At 37.8% G+C, this 24,268-nt stretch overlaps 2 protein-coding genes across 2 annotated transcripts; one reads left to right on the forward strand and one right to left on the reverse strand.

The window, feature by feature from the left end:
* Positions 1 to 87: 87 nt before the first annotated feature.
* Positions 88 to 13,407, forward strand: ccdc33 (coiled-coil domain containing 33). Its single transcript, XM_084396303.1, has 11 exons — positions 88 to 141; positions 990 to 1,162; positions 1,277 to 1,340; positions 5,720 to 5,915; positions 11,003 to 11,091; positions 11,461 to 11,592; positions 11,984 to 12,077; positions 12,334 to 12,458; positions 12,610 to 12,699; positions 13,062 to 13,178; positions 13,311 to 13,407. Exons 1-11 carry the CDS (start codon positions 97 to 99, stop codon positions 13,371 to 13,373), a joined length of 1,188 nt encoding a protein of 395 aa, XP_084252429.1. The 5' UTR covers positions 88 to 96; the 3' UTR covers positions 13,374 to 13,407.
* Positions 13,408 to 14,141: 734 nt separating this feature from the next.
* On the reverse strand, positions 14,142 to 21,961 carry LOC311282917 (cholesterol side-chain cleavage enzyme, mitochondrial-like). The gene is made up of 9 exons (XM_084397030.1): positions 21,642 to 21,961; positions 19,012 to 19,167; positions 18,738 to 18,937; positions 17,947 to 18,150; positions 16,690 to 16,850; positions 16,151 to 16,317; positions 15,164 to 15,242; positions 14,888 to 15,079; positions 14,142 to 14,784 (listed from the first exon to the last, which is right to left on the reverse strand). Exons 1-9 carry the CDS (start codon positions 21,896 to 21,898, stop codon positions 14,662 to 14,664), a joined length of 1,539 nt encoding a protein of 512 aa, XP_084253156.1. The 5' UTR covers positions 21,899 to 21,961; the 3' UTR covers positions 14,142 to 14,661.
* Positions 21,962 to 24,268: the final 2,307 nt, after the last annotated feature.

Below are 24,268 nucleotides of genomic sequence, written 5' to 3' on the forward strand. Positions count from 1 at the left end.
AGCTCAGGTTGCTAACAGAGTCAGAGCTGTCTCTTCATCCAGCCATTCATTCACCTACTTAATATTCCTGACAAGATCTCAGAACCTTTCAGCCTCATGCAGAACTCGGAGAATCCACAGAATGAACCTGCGAGCGCACAGGTAAATAACCTGTTAACAGATGCTGGTGGTCTGATGGATGGCCTTTACTGCTGATCTCAGAACAGGTCTTTGCGTGTGATGGTTTATGGTAGAATGGAGAAGAAACAGGATCCTTGAGTGAATAGAGAAAGAGTGAGGTTACATAGGGGGAGTGTGTGTGTGTGTGTGTTTGAACGAGATGGGTTGGTGGTAGTTGGACTTCTGTCCTATTTACATTACACTGAGGCAAAAGCGTTATGTAAGGCTAACTGTGTTTCGCGATGAGTTTAAGACCTTCATTCTCATGAAACTCTCTAAGTGGCCACGGTTTGGATTGTATGTATGTAGTTTATTACTATACATTTTTGAAAATGCTGAAATATTACAGGCCAGTAACCTGCTCTGTAAGTACTGGGATATATAATACACTGTAGTAGCTTAATGTTTGTTGTCTAGGCTTAAAAATAAGCCGCATTTTTACATTCTCTACTTTACATGGCAGGTATGTAATGTGTTATACAAACAAATTGTTACAATGACCTCTATTGCATTTTGTCAGGATCTGTTATTAAAGTCGGCATGAAACAGAAGTTGCGCTTGTCTTTTCTTCCCTATTGTGACGTATGTCCAAGTGAAACAACTTCTCGAAAAAGAAGGAATGTAGGGCGGGACTTGATTTTGTCCATTGGGAATTGATTCGATGGTTGTGGTTTGCTATTGGTCGATCTCATGTGAGTGACAGGTTGCCCCGCCCTCGCGCCATTAAACACATCATCAGAGAAGAGAAGTTTCTGTAAGAGGGAGGGGAAGTTATTAGAAGATAAAACATTGCAGTTTTCTTTCAACATTATGTTTGTTTTTCCCCTCAGATGGAAAGGGATTCCTATGATTTACCATCACATGACGCCCTCTCAAAGATCCTCCAGGAGTATCTTCACCTCGTCAAAAATCCTAAAACTCAGACCAGGACAGAATCTCTACCGCAGAAAAAGTCAAACTCCCGGCTCAACCGAACCTTTGACGTGCATTCAGCTAAAAAAAGGTAAAAGAATACCACATGATGGCCACTATGATTATTAATTACAGCTTTTAGCTTTGGATTGAACCTATAATTTCCATTTACTTTTATTTGTTGCTGTAAATATTTCCTTTTCAGTTCATCACTACCTGATTTCAAAAATGATCCTCATGCAAGTGAAGTCACTGAACATCAAACTAAAGTAAGTAATAAAACTGTAGATCCTTCTAGAAGTTTCCCAGAAGTGTTGCCTTTCCTCAAAGAGACTTTCAAACTCATAACCAGACTTTGAGTTGTTGGCATAAGGTGTAGTCCACTTTCCATCTTCGGACGAAAGTATAATTCAGTTTTAACGCGAACACTTCCGCACATCCGAACGCATAGCCTTTCAAATTATATACTCCATTTGATGGTGTAAGCGAACACCGGTGCTCGACATGTGCGCACTGGAAAGTTTAAAGATAGAGTAGGCAATGTTTTTCATTAACACTTTTTTGTTATACTGGTTGAAACTCTCTTCACATCCTGATAGCAATCAATAATAGAAGTGGTCTAAATATTAAAACATGTACATATATCCTCTGTGGAAGTCTCAGGACCAAAAAATATTCATCCAATCATTGCATTCGGTCCGGATGCATTGATAGGATGTCCTAGCTGCCTGTCAACATATTCATTTCCATAACTCCACACACCTCCTCCACGATAAAAATACATTTGTTGTTTTAGTTTAAACTAGAGTTGCGAGTATCTCTTTAGCCCTATTCAGACGGGACTAGTTTAACATGGAGAGGTGGGGTAAAGTAATAATTATCAGAGCTTCTCTGTGATTTTAGTCCCGTCCATCTCAGTAATCATTATGGGCAATGTCAGTAAAGATTACAGCGACTTTTACCTTCAGTAAAAAGGTCTGGAAAAATTACCTCAGGCAATACTAATCCCGTGCGAATAGACCCGCTGTAAATATGTACGAAAATGTTTCGTCATTTCTTGTTTAAAAGCAGTTTTCCGTGGTTTTTCAAGCATGGAGAAAAGCATTCAGTCGCGTTCTAGACGCTGGAACGAGTCTGTGGCAAAACTCAAGTGTTTTCCACACACCATTCAGATCAGAAAGAAGATCGAAAGCACTTGTTAGAGGCACGAAACATCTTTTAGCGTTAATTTTTTAAAGTTAATTAATACATCGTTTGACCGGACATAACTGTTTTATATATATAAATATCTTGTTTGCGCACGTGATATCAGGAAGCAACGTAATACGCACATGACGACAGGAGGGTGACGGCGATGCGCAAATCGAGTTACTCCTCCCACTTCTGCTAGATTTACTGAGATTTGGCGAATTGGCCATTTCTATTACAGACGTGCTGTGGTAAAATTACATTACTCCATCTACCCTTGTAAAGTTCATCCCGTCCGAATAGGGCTTTAGCCGCCTCACAAAAGTGCTTGTCAACTGTTGTTGCGTCTCCAGTAGTTTTTTTTTTGCTGCAAAACAATAGCTCAGGGCGGTGACACCATCTTGTGAACCAAGTAATTACAGCAAAAATGCCTTCTGAGGACCCATACAGATTATCCCTGCGTCCGAATATGCATAATTCCACACTTAAGTAGGCGAAAAACAATATGTGAGCTGAGTCGCATGTCTGAATTCACAGTATTCATAAAACAGTAGGCGAAAAGCACCCTGATGACCTACTACGTCCGGCGAGATTCTGAAGTGCGCATTCACTGGACACTTTACTATCCCAATGAGGCCACGGGAGAGGATTTATGAATGGAAGTGAAACTGACGCCGTAGGTCACATGACAGTGACAACATGGCTAATGTAGTACGCCTGAATTTCATTCATACTACACACATCATACTATATAGAATGTACTTTTTAACAGTCGGAAAGTAGGCCTACGTTTCAAACCAAATGTAGTACTTACAGTATGCAACAAATCTGGCTGCGCGCCTACAGTACCGATGACGCTGAGTCACGTATACTATACGTATACCCTAGCATATGCGTAAAAATCTAAGTTTATTTCGGCTACGTAATTATTCGTCATGAATATTCACACCATGATTCGGGAATTCAAATAAAAACCCCTCCAGACCATCTCAAGGTGACCCTTATATATGTCCACAGTGTTCATTCTACAGTATGAAGGTTTGATGAAATTGACCGTCTTTGCTTTTCTCATCATATCGGAATCATTGCAAAGCACCCTGCTGAGAAAGAAAGAGAGCGGGAGAGCAGCACATATGTGCTTTTATAATGTGATTGTTTGAAGCAACAGTATATACAGACTGCGCAGGACCTCTGTCTGCGGCGTCTACGGGGACCAATCTCTCTCTCCATTCACTTTTTCATTGGGCTCAGATGATTCCCTCCGTCTCCTCCCCTCCGCGGGCCCCATCTCATCACCGATCATCATTCTCACCTTGCATGTGTGCCCTTTCAATTAAGCGCTCAATTTCTTTCAGACGACCCCAGGGAGCCACAAGCACGCTGGCCCAGATTGGAATCGCCTAATCGGTCCCTCTCCCACCCCTCCCGTTTCTGCGCGCCGACCCCCGACGCAGACCCCCTTCCTGCACACAGTGACCCTGAGTGAAAAGCAGACGCCTCTGTGGCATGTTACATGACATGCGACATACGAATAACACAATGGCACAAAAGGATGCCTGGAAGTGCGGCACATCCCACAATGGCCCTGGTCTGCGGTCTATTTAGCACAATACAATGTCTCAAAAATGCTATTGTTCAGTTCTATAGAATGAACTAAGGTAAAGACAAGTTGACAAATGTAGATGTGCCGACTTTGTTACACTTTGTTCATCCCATTTGTGTGAATACGCTTTAGCTTATTTTTTGAAGAGCACTTATTACAGAAATAATATATTTTAAAAGAATATACTTAAAGTCCCCCTGTAGTCAATCATTTTATCCCTTAAAACGCATCATTGATCACCAAAATGAAAAGAAAATGTTGAAAAAAAAATTCTTAATGCCTTAAAATAGCTTGTATGTAACTCTACACCCTTGCCTCATTTAGTATATGGTTCTATGAATATGCAAATGAGCCCCGCCTCCACTCACTCACACCAGCTCAGAGATCTGATCGTTGACAATCACACGTTGATCTCATTGGTTACAAGGTAGTTTGTGACGTCTGAATTTCAAACCGCGTTTTTGAGACTGTCTTTGGTCCACTGCAGTTTTAAGGAGAAAATACTCAGCAATGGTGTCGACTTATGAATTTACACAAGGTTTGTCTTAAAGCAAACACCACACAGACATATAAACAACATTAAAAGCTTGATTTTCACCACAGGGTGACATTAAATGTGAACTGAATGTAATGTTTTGGACACTTAATTGCATGCTAGTGCTTTTTTAAATCCACTTAAGTAGTAATTCTATAATTCTATTGCCTTTGAAATATGGTGATATTTATAAGTGTAGGCTACTGCCGAAGTAGGCCTACTGACAAACATTTGTGGTAAACTAAAATATACTTTAATGTCAGTCCTATTAAAACATGCATGTCATGAATTTAAATGTATAGTTTTTAGGGTGTCTGTTAGCAACTAGTTGATGAAAGCGGCTGTTTTAACCCAACTACACTTTAAAAACGACAGTACCTTACCTTTAAAAATGGTTAAATGGTACAAGAGAAGCATAAAAATGAATGTTATTTGGGCAGATATAGTCAGGCTCAGGCGAGCAGACTGAGGATCGGTGTTTCTCTCAGCATCCCGACTGAACATGTGACTTTGATTCCACCTAGTGGCGGGAAACTGCATCTGCCCCTCCCAGACAGTTGAGCTGTCAAACGAATAATTTTAAAACTAATTATGCCAGTGACCTCCAGCTATGATGATCCTGTTATGAAGAAACTACTTACTAAGATATAAAGTCAGCTATATATTTTCATGGACACAATCCCTTTTATAGTCTGACTTTTACAATGTCATTGAAGCAAACTGTTAACATATAATATGTAAACAAATATTTCCTTTTTATTAAGTTGAAAACATATATTTGTCCAAATAGGCTATTATCAACATTTGGCTAATGAGAATGTAAATAAATATATATAGGCTATATATATATCGTTAACATCATTTTAACTTTGAAACCCTTTAAATACTTCTTTTTTTTTTCTTTTTTTTTCTCTGATCCTCTAGAACAACTTTGCATCCTTCCAATATTGAATCTTGAGTATTGAAGCTTTCAAATAGAATATTGTCAAGATGAATTAACGATCATGCTTAAAACACACACACACACACACACACACACACACACACACACACACACACACACACACACACACACACACACAAAACACCACCATAGCACCTTAGGGTAGCCTACCATTTAAACTCTTTGGTTGGCCCTATATCAAAGTACCATATACTATGGTATCACCATCTGATACTAGGATGGGTTTCTGCTCTTGGAATTATTCTTGCTGTATTATACTTTGAAATAATATCCTGAATGGAAATGGATGGTTCACATTTGCAATCTATAATTTGCAGATAATTTTGTTTGTACAAATCCATTTTTATATCTCCTCTAGGAGTTGGAAAACTATCGTGCGGCTATGCACAAGATGGCGGATGACATCATCGGCCTGCGCTCTCAGGTGAGCGGACTGGAGTCTGAGAACGGTCGGCTCCGGCATGACCTCTCCCAGCATCAGGACCTGGGCCACAGCCTGCTGGACGACACCGACACGGACATCATGACCAAGACCGAGATTGCTGACCGGATCGGTATCATTTCTCCCACTATAACCTCGTCTTAAAAGCATAGGCCTATTATTAGTCAAGGGTAACCAGTCAAAAATTGTCTTTGAAAAAAATCATCTCAGTTTTCTATCATAATATCATCCTGGAATAATTTATTACATTTTTACAATGCCAGAAAGTCAATAGCGCAAATTAAAAAACAAACTACCTTGCTTAGCAAACACTGCTAATGTGCTCTGTGTGATGTTAGCTAGCCTAACGATTTGCAGTATCATTCATGTCCGTAGTACAAACTAACACATTACACACTGATGAGTATAACATTAAAGGGATAGTTCGGCCAAAAATGATATTTAACCCATGATTTAAGCCGTTCGAGATGTATATGTCAATCTTTTTTCAGACGAACACATTTTCAGTTATTTTAGAAAATGTCTTAGATCTTGTGAAGCAATGGGGTCCACCTCCTTCAAGTCCCAAAATGTGCATGCATCCTTCACAAAAGTAATCCATCCGGCTCCAGGGGGATAAACGAAGGCCTTCGTAGGAAGCGTCGTGACGTAGAACGAACGTGACAGCGCAGCCAGAGAGCAGAGCAAAACAAAACTCTACGTTCGTTCTACGTCACGACGCTTCCTACGCTACGTCCTACGTCATACGCCAGCATCCATCTCCGTGAACGCGCGTCGACCGCTACCGGAAGCCAGTTATTTTCGTTTATAAAGTTTTAAATATGTATATTTTTACGACAAAACCGCAGGGATTACCCTCAGAAGGCCTTCGTTTACCCCCCTGGAGCCGGATGGATTACTTTTGTGAAGGATGCATGCACATTTTGGGACTTGAAGGAGGTGGACCCCATTGCTTCACAAGATCTAAGACATTTTCTAAAATAACTGAAAATGTGTTCGTCTGAAAAAAGATTGACATATGCATCTCGAATGGCTTGAGGGTGAGTAAATCATGGGTTAAATATCATTTTTGGCCGAACTATCCCTTTAAGTATTAGCAATAGTTAGCAAAACTTACTTAGCAAACACCATTAGCAAATGATTTTAAGTATCATTCATGTCTTTACCACACAACCCGATCTCACTGCAATTCGTACGTATTTTACAAGGTGGCTAATTCGTATGAATTCGTACGGATGACCTACCCCTGACCCCGCCCCTAAACCTACCCATCACTGGGGTTAAGACAAATCGTACGAATTTGTACGAATTAGCCACCTCTTAAAATACAGTGCTATGCATAAGTTTAGACACCCATGCTAAAGTTGACTAAAAAGAGGAATAAAAAATCTTCTTTTGGAAATTGAACTTAATGCCTTAATTTAAAAAAATAGGAAAAATCCAACCTTTAAGGACACCAATTTTCTTTGTGAATGAATAATGTATCGTAAATAAATAAATGTTCTTCCTTAAAATACAGGGTGCATAAGTTTGGACACCCCTATGTTAAATTCCCATAGAGGCAGGCAGATTTTTATTTTTAAGTATTTTTTTTAATTTTTTGTTTAGGAATACTATGCATCCTGATAAAGTTCACTTGGCCTTTGGAATTAAAATAGCCCCACATCATCACATAGCCTTCACCATACCTAGAGATTGGCATGGGGTACTTTCCATAAGATCATCTCTCAATGCAAATCAAACTAGCTATTAGGCTAACTGAAATAAAACCATGCCAATCTCTAGGTATGGTGAAGGCTATGTGATGATGTGGGGCTATTTTAATTCCAAAGGCCAAGTGAACTTTATCAGGATGCATAGTATCCTGGATCCATGAAGTAACTGGCCTTTAAAAATAAAAATCTGCCTGCCTCTATGGGAATTTAACATAGGGGTGTCCAAACTTATGCACCCTGTATTTTAAGGAAGAACATTTATTTATTTACGATGCATTATTCATTCACAAAGAAAATTGGTGTCCTTAAAAGTTGGATTTTTCCTAATTTTTTAAATTAAGGCATTAAGTTCAGTTTCCAAAAGATGATTTTTTTATTCCTCTTTTTAGTCAACTTTAGTATGGGTGTCTAAACTTATGCATAGCACTGTACGTACGAATTGGCCGTGAGATAGCGTTGGACTGACTGCTCTGAAGATTAATACTTTTGGTAAATACCAGCAATAGTTAGCTTGCTTTTTCTTAGTGTTATATGATTGATGTTTAGCGCATGAGTTGAGGTATCACTTATGATCGTAGCGCAAACTAAAAATTACACAAATTTTAAGTAGTCCGCTTACTTATCAAACACCACTAAGCCGTTCTGACTGGTTTTTAGCTATCATTCCTGCCCATAGCAAAAATGATGCTCTGATATACCTTACGCTAAGTTGCTATTAGCAATAGTCGGCTTACTAACACCACTAAGGTGTTCTAAGTGGTAGGGCTGGGCGATAAATCGATTTTATCGATTCATTCGAATGTGCAGTTTACGTCGATTTTTTTAAATGAAAATCGGTTTTCTCTTTAACATTCGGCGACGCTCCCCTCTGGGCTCCCGTAGCTCCGAACAGGCTCAGCTCTTCCCTCGCGCGTTTGGCATAGAGATACACAAACAACACGGCAAGACTGCGGCAGCACAAACACACCCGCCAAAAAACAACCTAACGTTACAGTCTTACAAACTGAATCCGCAGAGCCATCAACTCTCACGAATTCACCGTGTGACTCACGCAATCGTCACTTTTTAAACGCTCTCTCAGGCCACACATCCATTTTCTCACGCAGAGAAGTCGCGAAGCAAAGAGGACACTGACACCGACAGACAAGACAGAGAAGGTTACTACTGCTATGAAACGAAGTCTCAGATTCAGTCGATTTAATTACGATATTCAAACAATAAACACCGTTTTGGCGCTTGACAGATCGCTGACAGAGTTCAAGCGGCACGTGAACCGATCATCTGTTACTCTTTACTAACTTACTAGTTAATAGTAGGCTAAATAAACACGTAGGATCAATAGGTCATTTGAAAGATACAGTTCAACTTACCGAAATGAAATAAAATCGATCGATCTGTGTTTTTCAACTGCGGAAATAGGTCTATAATAAAAGCTGGAGGACAATACGTCACGTAAAATTACTTTTACCTCTGGAAAGCCCATTAATGACCATAGCACGTTAGTTGGACTTTAAAATAATTGCTGTAGAGAGTAGTATTTTGCTAAATATAACTATATTACATATTTATTATATTTTTACCTATATCGTTAAAATATTATAATGTTGAACTTGTTATTATAAAAAAAACACATTATATTTAATTTGAGATGTTATTTTTAACCTTTAATAATAATACCAGCTGAAAGGCCTTTAAATTAACATGTATCTACTGTACCTAGTATTTATCCAAAGGAATTGATATTGAATCAAGATCAGAATCAAAACACAAGAATTGAATTGAAATTGTGAAAGCAATAATAAAAGCAGTAGCATAACAGTCATTGTAGACTACCATGTAAACATTGTGTTGTCACTAAACTTAATAAAATTCTGTTTAGTTACCAAATGTTTTGACAATCACAATACACTTTATTGTGATGTACATTTTTTTTCCACGTTCCCCACCAATCCCAATCCCTTGTTGTTTCTGATTGCACTTTAACCCCAAGGGGAAAATCCAAATCAAATCCCAGAAGGGAAATTCAAAACAAAATAAAGTTAAAAATTGTTTTGAACAATTTCTTTGTCATCTGCAGATTGATTTTAAAGGGGAAGGAAAAAAAATCGATTTAAATCGTAAATCGGATTTTTTGTGAAAAAATCGGGGATTTTTTTTTTAGGCCATATCGCCCAGCCCTACTAAGTGGTTTTTACTGGCAAGTGATTTTAGGTATTATTCATGTCCGTAGCATGAACATTCAAATTATGCTCGGATTAATTCTTAATAATTATTAGTAATAGCTTGTTTGCTTAGAAAACACCACTAAGGTGCTATGAGTGAGTTTTAGCATGTGCGGCTTTGAGGTATAATTTCCGTAGTAGCAGAAACTTACAAATGATCTCATTCCTTAATGGTAAGTATTCTTGCTTAGCAAACAACACACTATGGTAGTCTGAATGGTTAATAGCACAAAATGATCAACATTGATAATTCAAAACTAACATTATACTTAATGGTAGCATTAGCAATTGTTAGCTTGCAAAGTTAACAGTGCTAATTAACGTGGAGAGATGATGTTCATATGTACGTGCAGAAAAAAATAAACAACATCAGACAAAAGTTTTGGGGGAGTTTCACATTTCAGATGTTAAAAGTTGAGCCTGAAATGATTTGCACAGGTTTCATGTCCTCTGAGCTGTGCTGAGGATTGATAAGACTTCTCATTTAGCTAAGGGAATCTGATAAGCACTTACTGCCTTATCTGCTGAAGGACAGTTTGTGCCCCTCACACACTCATATGCACACAAACACAAGGCTCCGCTTAAAGGACACGTCAAAGACCTTAGAGGCCTTCAAAGCAAATGCAGGCTTTAATTTCCTCTCTCTCTGGTGAATGCACTGCTTGGCAAACAGGGGTTTAGATAATGTTTCCTCCAAAAATATCTCCACAGTGTCATGGTCACACCATTTGCTGATGTTTCTGCAATGCTCAGAAAAAAATGATTGTCTTACCATAAATACTTAAAATTAAATTATATATATTCAATTTAATAGAAACAGAAATATATATGTCCCCATCTAGTTTCTCAGAAGTTTAGCTAACGTTCTGGCAAGGTTCTCTCAAAGTTCTTAAGTTATCTGGTCAATAACGTTCTCAAAACGTTAGCACAAAAACGTGATTTATACATCTTTCATAGAAACCTGTTTTAAAACATTTTAGTTTGAACATTTTTTTTTAATGTTACTACTTGTTTCAGAATGTTTTGAGAATATTTAAAAATAATGTTTCCATAATGTCTGTAAAATGATTAAATGGAACGTTAGCATAACCATATTGCACATTCAGAGAACATTTAGAAATAATCTTTTCACTTAATAGGAACATTCACTAAATGTTTTCAGAACATGTTTTTTTTATACAGTAATGGTCTTTTGCATTGTTGTTGTAATATGTTTGCTGGTTCATTAAGCACTCATGAATCTTCTATGGCCCTTTCTGCAGCCTCTCTGAAGTTCAAGCTCTCCAGTGAAAGCAGCAAAGCCGCAGCCCAGAAGGACAGGATCCAACAGCTTCAAAACGAGCTCATCAGGGTGGGTTAATCAAGGCCGGCCTCCCTCAGATCATTTCAAGTTTTTAATAAAAGCTGCAGCAGTGCTCAGAGACCGCGTGTTTCCTTTCTGAAGCTCAAGGGGTCCATTGACTGGCATACATTTGTGCTGTTTGCTGGCAGTTAGGAGATGCTGCATCAAATGCATTAATGGTTTCCTCCCAAGATCATTGATTGGATCAGGTCATTGAATTTGTCTCCAGACTGCATGGCATATTGCTTGTTGTATTTGATACAAAGCTAAAAATACACAAATCTGGCTGGAGCCTTAATAGACCCCTGGCAATTGAGTTAACCCACTGCATGGACTCATTGGGCCTGAGTTTTTAGCTCTTTATTTTGCTTATTGCAGAAGAACGACATTGAGAAAGAGTTTGTCCAGCTGCAAAGAGCACATCAACAGCAGCAGGCGGTGCTAAAAAGATATCAGGCCCGTGACAGTAAAATAACTGTGCTGGAGGATACAGTTCGCCAACAGGAAAAGGTATTTAGCTCTACTGTACATCAAAACGCCGTTTCTGTCATTTTTCGACCACCAAACAATCAAGCTATTAAAACACCAGAGCATGAGTTTAGGACAAAAGAAAAATTCACCCCAAAATTAAAATTCTGTCATCATTTCTCACTCATATGTCATTCTAATAGTGTTATTTTAGTATTAGAAGCTCCTAAAAGGACATAAAGGTGCCATGAAATGAATCCATGAGACTCCAAGTCCTCTGAGGACATAGTTAACGTTGAAAAAATAATAATTTTATGCATTCATGAAAAAATCCCTCCACGCTCTTGGTTGTGGTTGGATGAACTATTTCTTTACATATCTAGCAAGGATCTAATGTATAATGTGTTGCATTATGTTTTAATTCACTGTGCAGGTCATTGAGAAGATGGAGAAGATATTGGATGCAAAACTGAAGGAAATAAAGAAAGAAAATTCAGAGATGAAGAGAACAGCTGTGAAACATAAAGGTGTGCCTTTACGCTTTTAGTGGAAACACACACACATACAAAACATTTCAGTTATAATTTATTGGTCAGAGCCATGGCTTAGTGTTTATGGTGCTCATGCTGGAAATTTGGGTTCGAGTCTGTCCTGCGTCATGCCCTAAAAACTGTCTCTCTGTCTCCATAATTTCCAGTCCTCTCACTACTCTCGTTATCAATAAAAAGTGTGAAAAGCTTTCCAGAAATTGCCACTGATAAGTAATCGTGCTGTTGTATATAGATAAAGAGGAGCTCAAGAGTAGAGAGATCGAGTCTGTGCTGGCGGCAGAAAACTCTCGACTGCGAGCAGAGCTGGACAGGCAACGTAATCTACCCCTACCTATAATCATTCAACCGCCTGTGCAGGTAAACCCCTCAAACAGCAAACACAGAGATCCGGCCCACATCTGGCATCCACATGTACTGTACCAGATCTGGCCCGGATCTGGGCCGACACTGTCTGGGATTCTGCAGGAATGCTTTATTGTGCACATTTTATTCATGTTTTTGATCTCAGTCCCATCAGCCTTTCTCAGACAGCGAGAAGCTGGACTTATTGACGCAGCTGGCGAGAGCTGAGGGTCGAATCCAGACACTGGAACAACAGGTTTGATCCTTTAACACTGTGAGAAGACGTTTCACGTTCACACATAGTGTAAATTATTGGTTGGGGTGCAGTGGTTGGTGCGAGCGCTCTTGACACATTGAGCTGTTGATGTGGTTGATTGAGGTTCGAGTCAGGCCAGACACCTTTCCCATTTGTTCTTTCTTTCCCATATAATTTCCTATATCATCTTATTACCGAAGAAGCAAGTCCTAAAAAATGACATTTATCTGTTCCTGTGTAGCTCAATAGGAATGTATGCTTTTGTTCGCACACACACTGGAACAAGACACTTCAGTCGACACAAGAAATTGTAATAAATCATGTTTTTTTGTTTGTGTTTGTGATATTGGTAATTTGCGCAGCTGAAGGAGAACTCCAGACAATGGGGGAAAGAGAAACAAGACATGTTGACCAGACTCAGTGAATATGAACATGGATTCACTCGAACATCAACCATGATTCTTTTTGATCTGCCCGTGGTGAGTAAATAACTGCTATTTACTTAAACTTATGATCATTATTATTATTATATTTGTGTGACCTAGGAGATGTATATACTATATCAATGGTATCTATCGTCTATTGAGTCTTCCTTTTTTATTTCCGAACAGAAAAGTGTGACTGATTCTGTATTGGGACATTCTCGACACAGGCAACTGGAACCTCTGAAGTGATCACGTCTAATCAGTGTTAGTATTTTGCTAAATATTTTTTTTTTGGGGGGGGGGGGGGGGGGGAGTGCATTTTTAATATCAAAAACATCATAACATTTTTATATGCCAATTTTCATTTATTCATATTAATTCAAACCCCTTCAGAATATTTGGATAGATTTGTTTAAAAAAACAAAACATTTTTGTTTCTGAAATATAACAAGACAGCCTGACATTTAGTACCAGTCAAAAAAATTTTTTACTATTATTCAAAAAATCTGGAAAATATTGATAATAAAGTCATCAAACCTTTTGAACAAAGTTGGAGAGTCGTCAAAAAAGATTTTTTTTTTTTATTAAAATGAAATTTTAAATCAGTGTTATTTTAGTATCATTGAGAAACTAATATAGTTTTTATTAATATTTTAAAATAGATATTATGTTTATGTTTTCAATTTTCGTTTTAATTTCAGTTAAAGTTTTAGTAATTTTGTAGTGTGTTTTTGTCATTTTTATATTGACATTTTGTCATATATATTTCTCAATGTCTATTTAGTTTTTATAAATTTTTTATTTCAGTTTTATTTTTATTTTTTAAGTGCATCAAGTTAAACTAAATAACAATGAGAATATATATATATATATATTTTTTATTAAATTTTATTAAATTAAATTTTGTTTTATTTTTAATTTCAGTTAAAGTTTTAATAATTTTGTAGCGTGTTTTTGTAATTTATATAAGTTTTTTTTATATATATATATATATATATATATATATATATATATATATATATATATATATGTATATGTCTATACAGTTTTTATTAATTTTTACTTCAGTTTTATTTTTATTTTTTAAGTACATCAAGTTTTTTAAGTATATCAAATGTTGCCTTGGCAACTTTTTTGATTTTATTTTATTTTATTTCAGTTAATGTTTATTTTATTTCAAATACCAAAAATTGTTATTATGGTTTTAGTTTTAGCTTCAGTGATATGCATATGAATAACCCTATTTTAAATTTAAAAAAATTTAAACATATATTTAGAAAAATGTCTGATGTTTTTCTTTATCTTTTTTTTTAATGTTGTTTTGAACATTCTTCAAAATATCTTCTTTCATGTTCCAGGTTAGAATGGCATGAGGGCGAGTAAATGATGACACAACAATCCCTTTAAGATCATGAGAAACTTAAATTGAGTCCAATCTTTTGACAGGTATTACATCTCAAAGACGGATTGTTCGCCGTCCCTAAAGCTCAGAGTTGCGTCCAGTCCAGTTCAGTCCTCGACATCATTTGCAGCTCTGCTATCTGCTGGCGTTCAGTGGTTTGATGGTTAGTATGATGGGCTTCTCGGGCAGTAAGATGAGCTCAAACGTGCTCCTAACCTCCACCTGCCTCTGCTTCTCAAACCTGAAGTTCTCCAGCATCTATAAAGATGACAAAACGACAAATAAGAAAGAGAATCAGCCCAACGTTATTAAGCCACTTGAGAGGATATGATGTTCCTCGTCATTTTAGAAATCCACATACATGAATAAGGAAGAGCTGCATCTCTGTCTCGGCGATCCTGCGGCCCAAACACTGGCGTGGGCCGAACCCGAAGCTCAGGCTCTTGAAGTAGTGGGTCTGGGATCTGACCCAGCGAGCGGGACGGTACTGTTCTGGGTGCGGGAAGACCCGATGATCACGACCCATAGCGTACAGACCCAGCTGAACTAAAGTCTGATCCAGACAGACAAGAAAACAGTCGTATTGTGTCCAGTTTGTCGTGAAAGAACTCAGTAATTTCCTTAAATTCACACTCACCCCTGCTGGAATGTGGTAATTTTGAAGGACGATGTCTTCAGTGATGTATCTTTGTAGACTCACAGCTACAGGATGTAACCTTCAGAAGGAATTGTATGATTTTAGACACATTATTCTTTTATTTCTGGGTGTTTCTTCACTAATTTGAACAACAAAAAGTTTAATCGTTGTCAATATTGTTGCTTGTGATGAAACTAACATTGCAATTTGTGTAAATATTGACAAATCAATTTCACACATTAAATATTGAAATGGTTTATAATTATATCACTGTAAAAGTCTATTTTAAAAACAATATTTTTTATGATGGATATATATATATATAGACACATAAACAAACGTTTATGTTAGATGTGATTAATCGCGATTAATCGATTTGACAGCATATATATATATATATATATATATATATATATATATATATATATATATATATGAATACAGTATATGTATGTACTGTATATATACAGTATATATACATACAGTATATCTATGTATATGTATATATATGTATGTACTGTATATATACAGTATATATATATATATATATATATATATATATACACATATGATGTTGATTAATGGATTTGACAGCACTAGGAGCCTATATAGATACATACATACAGTGCTGGGTAGTAACAGATTATTTGTAATCTGAATTACGTAATCAGATTACAAAAATGAAGTACTTGGATTATATTACATTTTAAAATTCAGTTCGAAAATGATTCATAATTTACTGATTCTCCCCAATTCTTATTTTTCATTTTCCTTCCTAAAAAAGCCTATCACTTATAATACTGTATATGTTTAGAAAGTCTTCTAGATTTGTGGAATTGCACACACCAGCCACTAGTAAAGTGGCTTTAACCTTGAACAAAGAGACAAAATATTGAATAAAAATCAACTCCTGAAAACTTAGAGTCCCTATAGTTGAACAGAAAGGTGTTTTATTCCATAATATCTTGGCGTGAACTGTTTGTATACCTTAAAGTTTCCTTCAGGGCTCCTTTAACCAGAGGAACCATCTTAAGCATCTGCATCACGTCTCCTTTAGAGGCGATACGAGCAGCCGAGATTTCCGCCCGGATCTCCTCCTGCAGGTCCGGGTGTCGGGCCAACTCATAGAGCGTCCACATCAGTGTGATAGACGTCTGACGCACACACAAACACAGAAAATATCCCAATACATACAAATCATTTTAATTAAACACACTTTATATAACCCGGGTTCATATTCTGTTATACCACCCAAAAATGAAAATATATAATAATTTACTCAGTCATGTCATTCTCTTACTTCTATGAAACACAAAAGATGATGTTTTTAAGAATGTTTTTGTCCAATATTGTTTGTTTTGGACCCCATTGACTTTCATTGTATGGACAAAAACATTCTTCAAAATAACTTCTTTTGTGATCTGCAGAAGAAAGTCATACAGGTGTGAAATGACATGTGGGTGATTAAATTATGGCATTTTTATTTCTGGTTGAACTATTCCTCTAGCGTTGATTATTTATCTTACCGTGTCGACCCCTCCAGCCATCAGCTCCGTGACACTGGCCTTTATGTCCTCGATGGACAGTTTGTCCAGCATTAGAAGACTAGCCAGCACACCAGGGTACTTCTGGATCGCTTCTGGATCTTTCCTCAACTGTCGGTAGATATTCTGGATACATCGGTCGGCTTTGGAAAAAACACATTGAGGGATGAAAAATCAGTCGAAGTTTCAAGAGGAAAGGCCCCGGTATACTTCGAAGAACTGGTGTGATGTAATTTCGAACAAAATCATGCCAAAGTTCAAGTTTTGGGAGTTCGAAACAGCTTGCTAAAGTTAACTTTCCGGAAAAGTTCGCTCCGGCTGGTAAACACCTTCGAACTACCATTGGTCCGTGGCGAGGACATAATAGTTAGGTGTGGCTCTGATGTTTGAGGTGGAAATCTTCTCCGGTTCATTTTTTCTATTCAGTATGTCGAGGTCGGACGTTCGCGAGTAAAAACATGAACACACTGGAGAGCTGCTTTATAGTAGAAAATTAAGTTGTAATTGTAATTGAAAGCGACACTGACACTGTTTTTTCATGTTTAACTCTTTTCCCGCCAGGGTTTTAAAAAAAAGTTGCCAGCCCCGAGAGTATTTTATGAATATCTGAACATGCAATATATCAAAAGATAGAACTATGCTTTAAAAAAAAAAAAAACCTTTTATTCTTGTTTCATGTTTCCTTTTTTATCAACACTTGAATGTGGGTAAGTTTAAAAAAACAAGAGAATGAGAAAATCGGATTTTTGTCAAAGACTATATTCAGATCAGATTCAGAACGATGATCAAAACAAAGATGGAGTAGATCGATCAGTCCTGTAGCTCGTCCTGGGTCGACATTTCATTCAGTAACATTAGGCAGTTTTGATTTATATGCTTTATATCGCGTTATTTTACTTATGTATATGCTTTTGCTTGTTTCTGCTTCTTCTTCGCCTGTTTTGATCAGGAGATTCAGTAGCCTACTCTTTCAGAAGATGTCATAGCGCCCCCTACCGTATAACAGTGAAACATGGAAAAAAAAAAAACGTCAATGGCGGGGAAAGAGTTAATACTGAATAGCTACTTGCAGCGTGGGCAGCATCGGGATGTTTGCTAACAGTATAACACTTGTCACATATTTTGAAATTCTTTTTACCCCTACACGAAGAACTTCGCAGTGAGTATATCAGAGCCTGAAGTGTTTCTCGCCATAAAGACCAGCATGGATTTCATCCTATGCAGCCAGTGTCGTGTTACCCTGGTTAAAGATGCCGTCCCAGGCCTCCACGTGGTCCTTCCAGATTTTGGCCCCCATGCGGCGGAGCAGGGCCGGAGGAATGAACAGCATGGGCGAGGTGGTCTTGAACATGACGGTGATGCAGTCGATGAAGTGCTGGGCATCTGGATCAATGTAGTCCAACAGCAGACCCAAACGCTCACCGTACAACACAGCACTCACGGCTGAGAGGAACAAACAGGGTTAGCTTTCAAATCCCCTTCACTTCCACACAAGAATGATACCGAATTTTCAGTTTTGGATGAACCATCCCTGTAAAAATCATTTGTAATTTTGATTTAAAAAAAACCCTGTTTAATTAAAGTAAAAAACATATTTCATCATAAATAACTTTCTTTTGTAATTTTCTTGTATACATTTCTCTAATGCAGGATGATCTTTGGTAAAATTTTATACAAAGCTCAAAGGCTAATATTTGATTTATTTTTTAAGTATTATTTAAAAATGTATATTACCATGTAATAAGAAAAATTATTAAAACAGACATAAATTGATATATTCTACAAAATGTATACATAAAAATACCTACAAAATTGTAAGTCATTTTGGATAAAATGTAAAGGGATTTGTTTTTAAATTGAGTAAATAATGCTATATAATACTCTGTGTGAGAGAGAGAGAGAGAGAGAGAAAGAAATAATTATATATATATATATATATATATATATATGTATATATTCACATTTCATTGTACAGACAATTATAATAAAATAAGAAAGTTGTGTTTGTTATTGATGGTGTCAAACCTTACATTCCAGTGCGTACTTGAAGAGTTCATGGGACAAATCTGTGGTCCATTCATTTTGTCCACTCCTCTCAATCTTTTTATAGACTCGAGCCACAAAGTCCTGACCGACCTCGTCCAGGAGCGGCACGAAGTTCCCCTGCACCTTTGGAGAAATCACTTCCTTGTTTAGAATGATCCTATTAGACTTCCAGTCCTCTCCATCTCTGCAGGAACAAATCAATATCTTTTACTATTCCAGTAAACGTGGTTGTAGCAGATCTGGAAAGACTCTGCCTACTTTAGCAGGACGCCATATTTGCGGTTCCTGTAGTCCCTGTAGGAGGTCCACGCTTCCACCCGGAGTCTCTTGGGATAATGGCCCTCAGCTTTGAACAGGATAGCAGCGTCTTCAGGCTTGATGATGTTCACACTCTCGTAGTATCCAACTTTTTCCCTGATCAAATTTATTGTGCAGATATAGGCATCATATAATGTTAGAATATGGTTTCAGGTGTTTTTGCATGATTTTGAGATCCATCTTTTCACACTGAGGACATCTGAGGGACTCAAACACAACTAGGTCAAAGATTCCCTGATGCTCCATAAGGAAACACGATGCTTTAAGGGGGTGAAAACTTTTTGAATTTGAAGCTCACGGGCAATTGTACTTAATTTGTTTTCAGGGGAAACATGTAAGTATCTTCTGTTGCTTCCCAAGGGCAGTACTAAATAAAATAAAATGTTGATATTTAAACAAAATAAGAAAGATTTGGACATCTTCATCTGGTTCAAAAGTTTTCACCCCCCGGCTCTAAATGCATCAGTCGGCTCAAATATGCAAAAATGCTGGAAAATGGAATAATTTTTGGGACCTGAAGAGTTTTTCTGAAGAACATTGGGCAGTTTAACTGCTCTTGACAAGCAAGGGCCTCAAGAATAACTATCACAAAACACACACAAAAAAAACAGTCGTGGATCCTCCAGGTATACGACACACAGTATTGAGAATCAAGGGTATGTGAAATATGTGTCAGAATAAAATAAATAAATAAAAAAAAATTGTCTTGTGGACTAAATATCTCTAAAAATATCTTATTCAGGACAGTACTAAATAGAAAATAACATGCATTTTGTATGAATCCTCTTATTTTGTTAAGCAGATTCTGCAAGGGGTGTGTAAACTTTTGAGCATGACTGTACTATGGGGTCAAATGGGGACCATGTTTGAGAGTGAGTTAATGATGACAAAATAAAAAAAATTGGGTGAACTCTCCCTTTAAAGCGGGGCTCAGTAGTTTCGGGATTTCTTCGCTGTATTCTCGCTTTTTGCTCACAGGTTTCTCTCTAGAGCTCCCCCCACAGCTTCGGAATAGATATTTGACAACACTGTTGTAAAAACTCGTTGGCGATTCTCAGACACCAGAGGCTAGTAGATCAACGACATCAAAGCAGATGGGACATTCTTTAAAACGTCTTCTTCATTCGGGTTCGAACAGCGTGAGGGAGCGCAATAATGACAGCATTTTAGCAGATTTCTTTTGGCCGTAAAGCAATTGTTTACATCGCAAGACCTGATATCACGCGATACTTCCTGACGCGGCGGCCGGCGGGCGATATTTTTTTTCCAAGGATGGTAGGGGAAGACTCATGAATATTCATTAGGGAAGTCATCCCTGATTGGTCTGATGACCTACCCCTAACCCCACCCCTAAACCTACCCGCCACTGGGGGTCTGATGACCTACCCCTAACCCCGCCCTAAACCTACCCGTCACTGGGGTTAAGACCAATCAGGGATGTCTTCCCTAATGAATATTCATGATTCTTCCCCTACCATCCTGGGGAAAAAAATATTGCGGCCGGCGGCCCGCCGGCTCAAAGTTGCAAGTGCGGGTTTTCCGCTCACGGGCACCAGGGGGGTGCGAAACGAACACCATTCAACCCGAAATAAGTAATATAACCATTCCAATGACTCCGAAGCTGTTCAGTTAAGGTAAAAAAGTTACTTAGTTCACCTTTAATATACCTCTTTGATGATGAACAGGGTCACATGAACCCTTCAAGCACAGACTATTATGGAACAATTTCTATATTAAAAAAATAAAATAATTGGTGGCATAAATGATTGTACAATGAAAAAAGAAATGAGGACAATTTTTATCATTCTTTCTTAAAAAAAAAAAAAGCAAAACGTAAGTAGTGTGGTGTAACAACATGCAAGTAGCCATTTGTTGTCATATGACAAAATAAATAAACTGCATGTCAAGGTCAGTATGGTTTATTATTATTATTTTAAATGTCCAATATTTTGACCTTTATAAATGCTCCTTTTGTTTAGGTCAAATGGAATAACCCTAGGAAATCTTTTTTGATATTCATGAGTCAAAAATGTGTGATATTTTGAAGAAAAAAAACTGTCTGAAATTTTTTTTAAGCTATTTTAGTACTTTTTATGTCATTAAAAATTTCTGTAGTATACAATTTATTAAATGAACATAAATACAGTCATTTAAATTCTTTTTTTACCACCTTTGACCAATTTCTATGACTTTTCAAGTTGTCTCTTTGATAACTGGGGGAACAAAATAGTAACACTTTATTTTAAGGTGATGAAGTTATACGTTACTACATGTACTTACTATAGTAATAACAGTGCAACATTATGCATATTACAAGTAACTAACCCTAAACCTAACCGTAACTCTACATGTAGTTAATTGATATTACTCAGTACTTATTTGAGCAAGTAAAATGTAACTAAAATGTAAAAAAAAAAAAAAAAAACATATCCCAAAGAAATAGAAATGTGCATGACTGTATTTTTGTTTGTTGAATTTATATGAATTTTTAAGGCGTGGAATTTTTCATGTCCATGCAAATCCTGTATATGGCACAGACTATTAGTTGTAAAAAAAAATAGTCATTTTACCTGTAAATGGGACCAAACATATTGAAATTGTGCACCATAATCCGGTGGATATTCCTGAGGCCATCCATTTTCCAGAAAGTGTAGAGACTCGCCGCACCGTTCTTCCACAGTCCAGGAACCTCACTGAAGGGCAGTACGGTAGAGTCGTCCTTTCGGACTGTAGGTGCTCGTCCTGCATGGTTCGTCCTGACTTGTGGCAGGTGCTTAAGTGTGGACAGACACTGAGCCAGACGGGCCCTCAGACTCCAGCGGTCCATCACACCCTCTCACTGCCTCTCTCGCTATGGAAAGAACAGCTGCTGTGGAAAGCTGCTGTTTGCTTTAATATGACTTCCCACTTCACATGTCAAGGATGATGTAGAAGTGTGCTGAGGACATAAGAGACCACCCAAAATTTTCTGGGACATTCATAAGATGTGGTGCCCCCTTCTGGCTATTATTGAGGGCCTTATTGTGATGGACCTCCTGATTACACTTCTTCTCATTCTATTTTCTATATTTTCTATTCATTCTAATTTCCTAAATTCTAAGTGGATTTTTTTTATATATATTACATTATTATATATTTTTTTATATGGTTCTTCTGATGGTCTTTCATTTTTTTGCAACATGTAATAAAAAGTTTCAATAGTAATAATAAAATATAAATTTTCTAGGACCCTGTTTCCCAAACACTTGAAAAAAAAAAATGTTATTTGCTTGGGAAGACTAGAGTAACAAGTCTTATCTGTTCATCCTTCAAAAGCACAATGCTTCCTAGTTCAATGCCAGGCTTAGTAGAGGGGCACTTTCTTTTTGGTTGCAAAAGAGTTACTTTTCCATTATTACTCTTCCATTAAGAGTTTTTTGTTCAAATGTTGTACCCGGCACATTCATAAATGGAGGGTCAATGGAAAACACGATCTGTTGGAAGGTCAGCCATTTTTTGAGCCTGTGGTTCTCTTCTAAGTCTTCTGCATGTAACACATTCATGAATGACACTGCAAACTCGTCTCTTGCCACCAACTATCCAATAGCCAGCATCACGCACTGCACCCTCTATGTAATGTCATCCCTGGTTTTTAGGGTGATGTACCCCAAAGAGAGGCAAATACCAATGAGACTTTCCATGAGATGGGGGAGCTTCTTCAGCATTGGTTGTTACTAAAAACCTTGCCCATAAAAGTAAAGTGCTGTTTCATCTCTGGATTTCTCTATAGATTACATCTCAAGCTTGACAACCTTCTCATGGCTTGACATCTTTTGTTAGGAAGTCTGCACCTTGGAGCTTTGAAAGGCAATGGCGCTACCCAACTGTTGCTTTCGTCTTTCTCCAGCTCTTGTTCCATAATAATGTGAAGGAACGACAGGTCACTGTGCGTAAACATACACGCCACTTTCAAGTCAAGTGGCGTGTTATCTATACGCATTTTGAGCTATCCGCGTGTATGTTCACGCCGAAACTAACCGTCATCTTCCGCGTGTATGTCTACGCCGTTAAATGTCAGAGTGATTTCGCGTGTTGTGTACGCCGTTAAATGTCCGAGCGAAACGGAGCAAAATGTATATCTACATCTGGGGATCGATATTTTTTTTTTCCTAGGATGGTAGGGGAAGACTCATAAATGGTATTAACCCCAGTGACGGGTAGGTTTAGGGACGGAGCTGGGGTAGGTCATATTTATACAGTAATGTAACGTTAAGTCAACGGCGTTGATAAACACGCTGAAAAGCGATTATGCGTGTTGATAGCACGCCAAAAATGGAAATACGAATTGGCGTGTCATACATACGCCATTTCATGAGATCAGTCTGGATAGATGACACTTTATTGTCATCACAGGTAACCTTAAATACTTCTTGACCAAACTAAACACCTTTGTGATTGTAAACAAGTTGATCCACAGAACACATTCCATCGTAATTTCTCCAGTCCTTATTGTTGGACACTGGACAGGCATTGCTATTTTGTGTTAGTGAAGAATGTACTCACAGTGGTAGATTTGTGAATGTCGTTCAGACAACTATCACCCATCCTAGGTCAAGCTACTGTGCATAAGAAGCATCATGAGGACAGCTTACCTGTCCGCGAACCTTATGTACCCTGATAACGTCACGACCCAGGAGAATCATGATAGGAGCATCTGGGTCTAACTCTGGTATGAATGGAGCTATAGGCTTCAAGTGAGAGTGATATAGAACAGCATTGGCTGTGGGAATCTCTGCCCTATTGTCCGGAATGTTGTTACTCTCTAGCAAACTTGGTAGAGAGAGGATTACCTTTACATCTACAGACTCGATTTGGTAGGTAGATGCTTTTCGACCAATGGTCTTTCTTCTAAGGGTATTCGGAGAATCTGTGCCACTTTCTTTGAAGGCATTAAAGAACTCAGAATGAGCTAATGACTTAGGCCACATTTACACATAGCCGGGTATTTAGAGAAACGAATATTTCCCCCCCTCCGTTTTCAAAAATAACATCGTGCACACAACATCTTTTTCAAAAAAGTTGTCGTTTACATCAACCCGCATAAATTCGCCTTCGAGCGCCATCATAACATATGGGCAGCGGAGGGAGGGAGCGGAGGGAGAAGGATAAAGCCATGCAAGCCAATCAGAATCCTCAAAATCGACAACAACAAATAGCA

The sequence above is a fragment of the Rutilus rutilus genome (genome assembly GCF_951802725.1).
Source record: "Rutilus rutilus genome assembly, chromosome: 23".
Lineage (NCBI taxonomy): Eukaryota > Metazoa > Chordata > Actinopteri > Cypriniformes > Leuciscidae > Rutilus > Rutilus rutilus.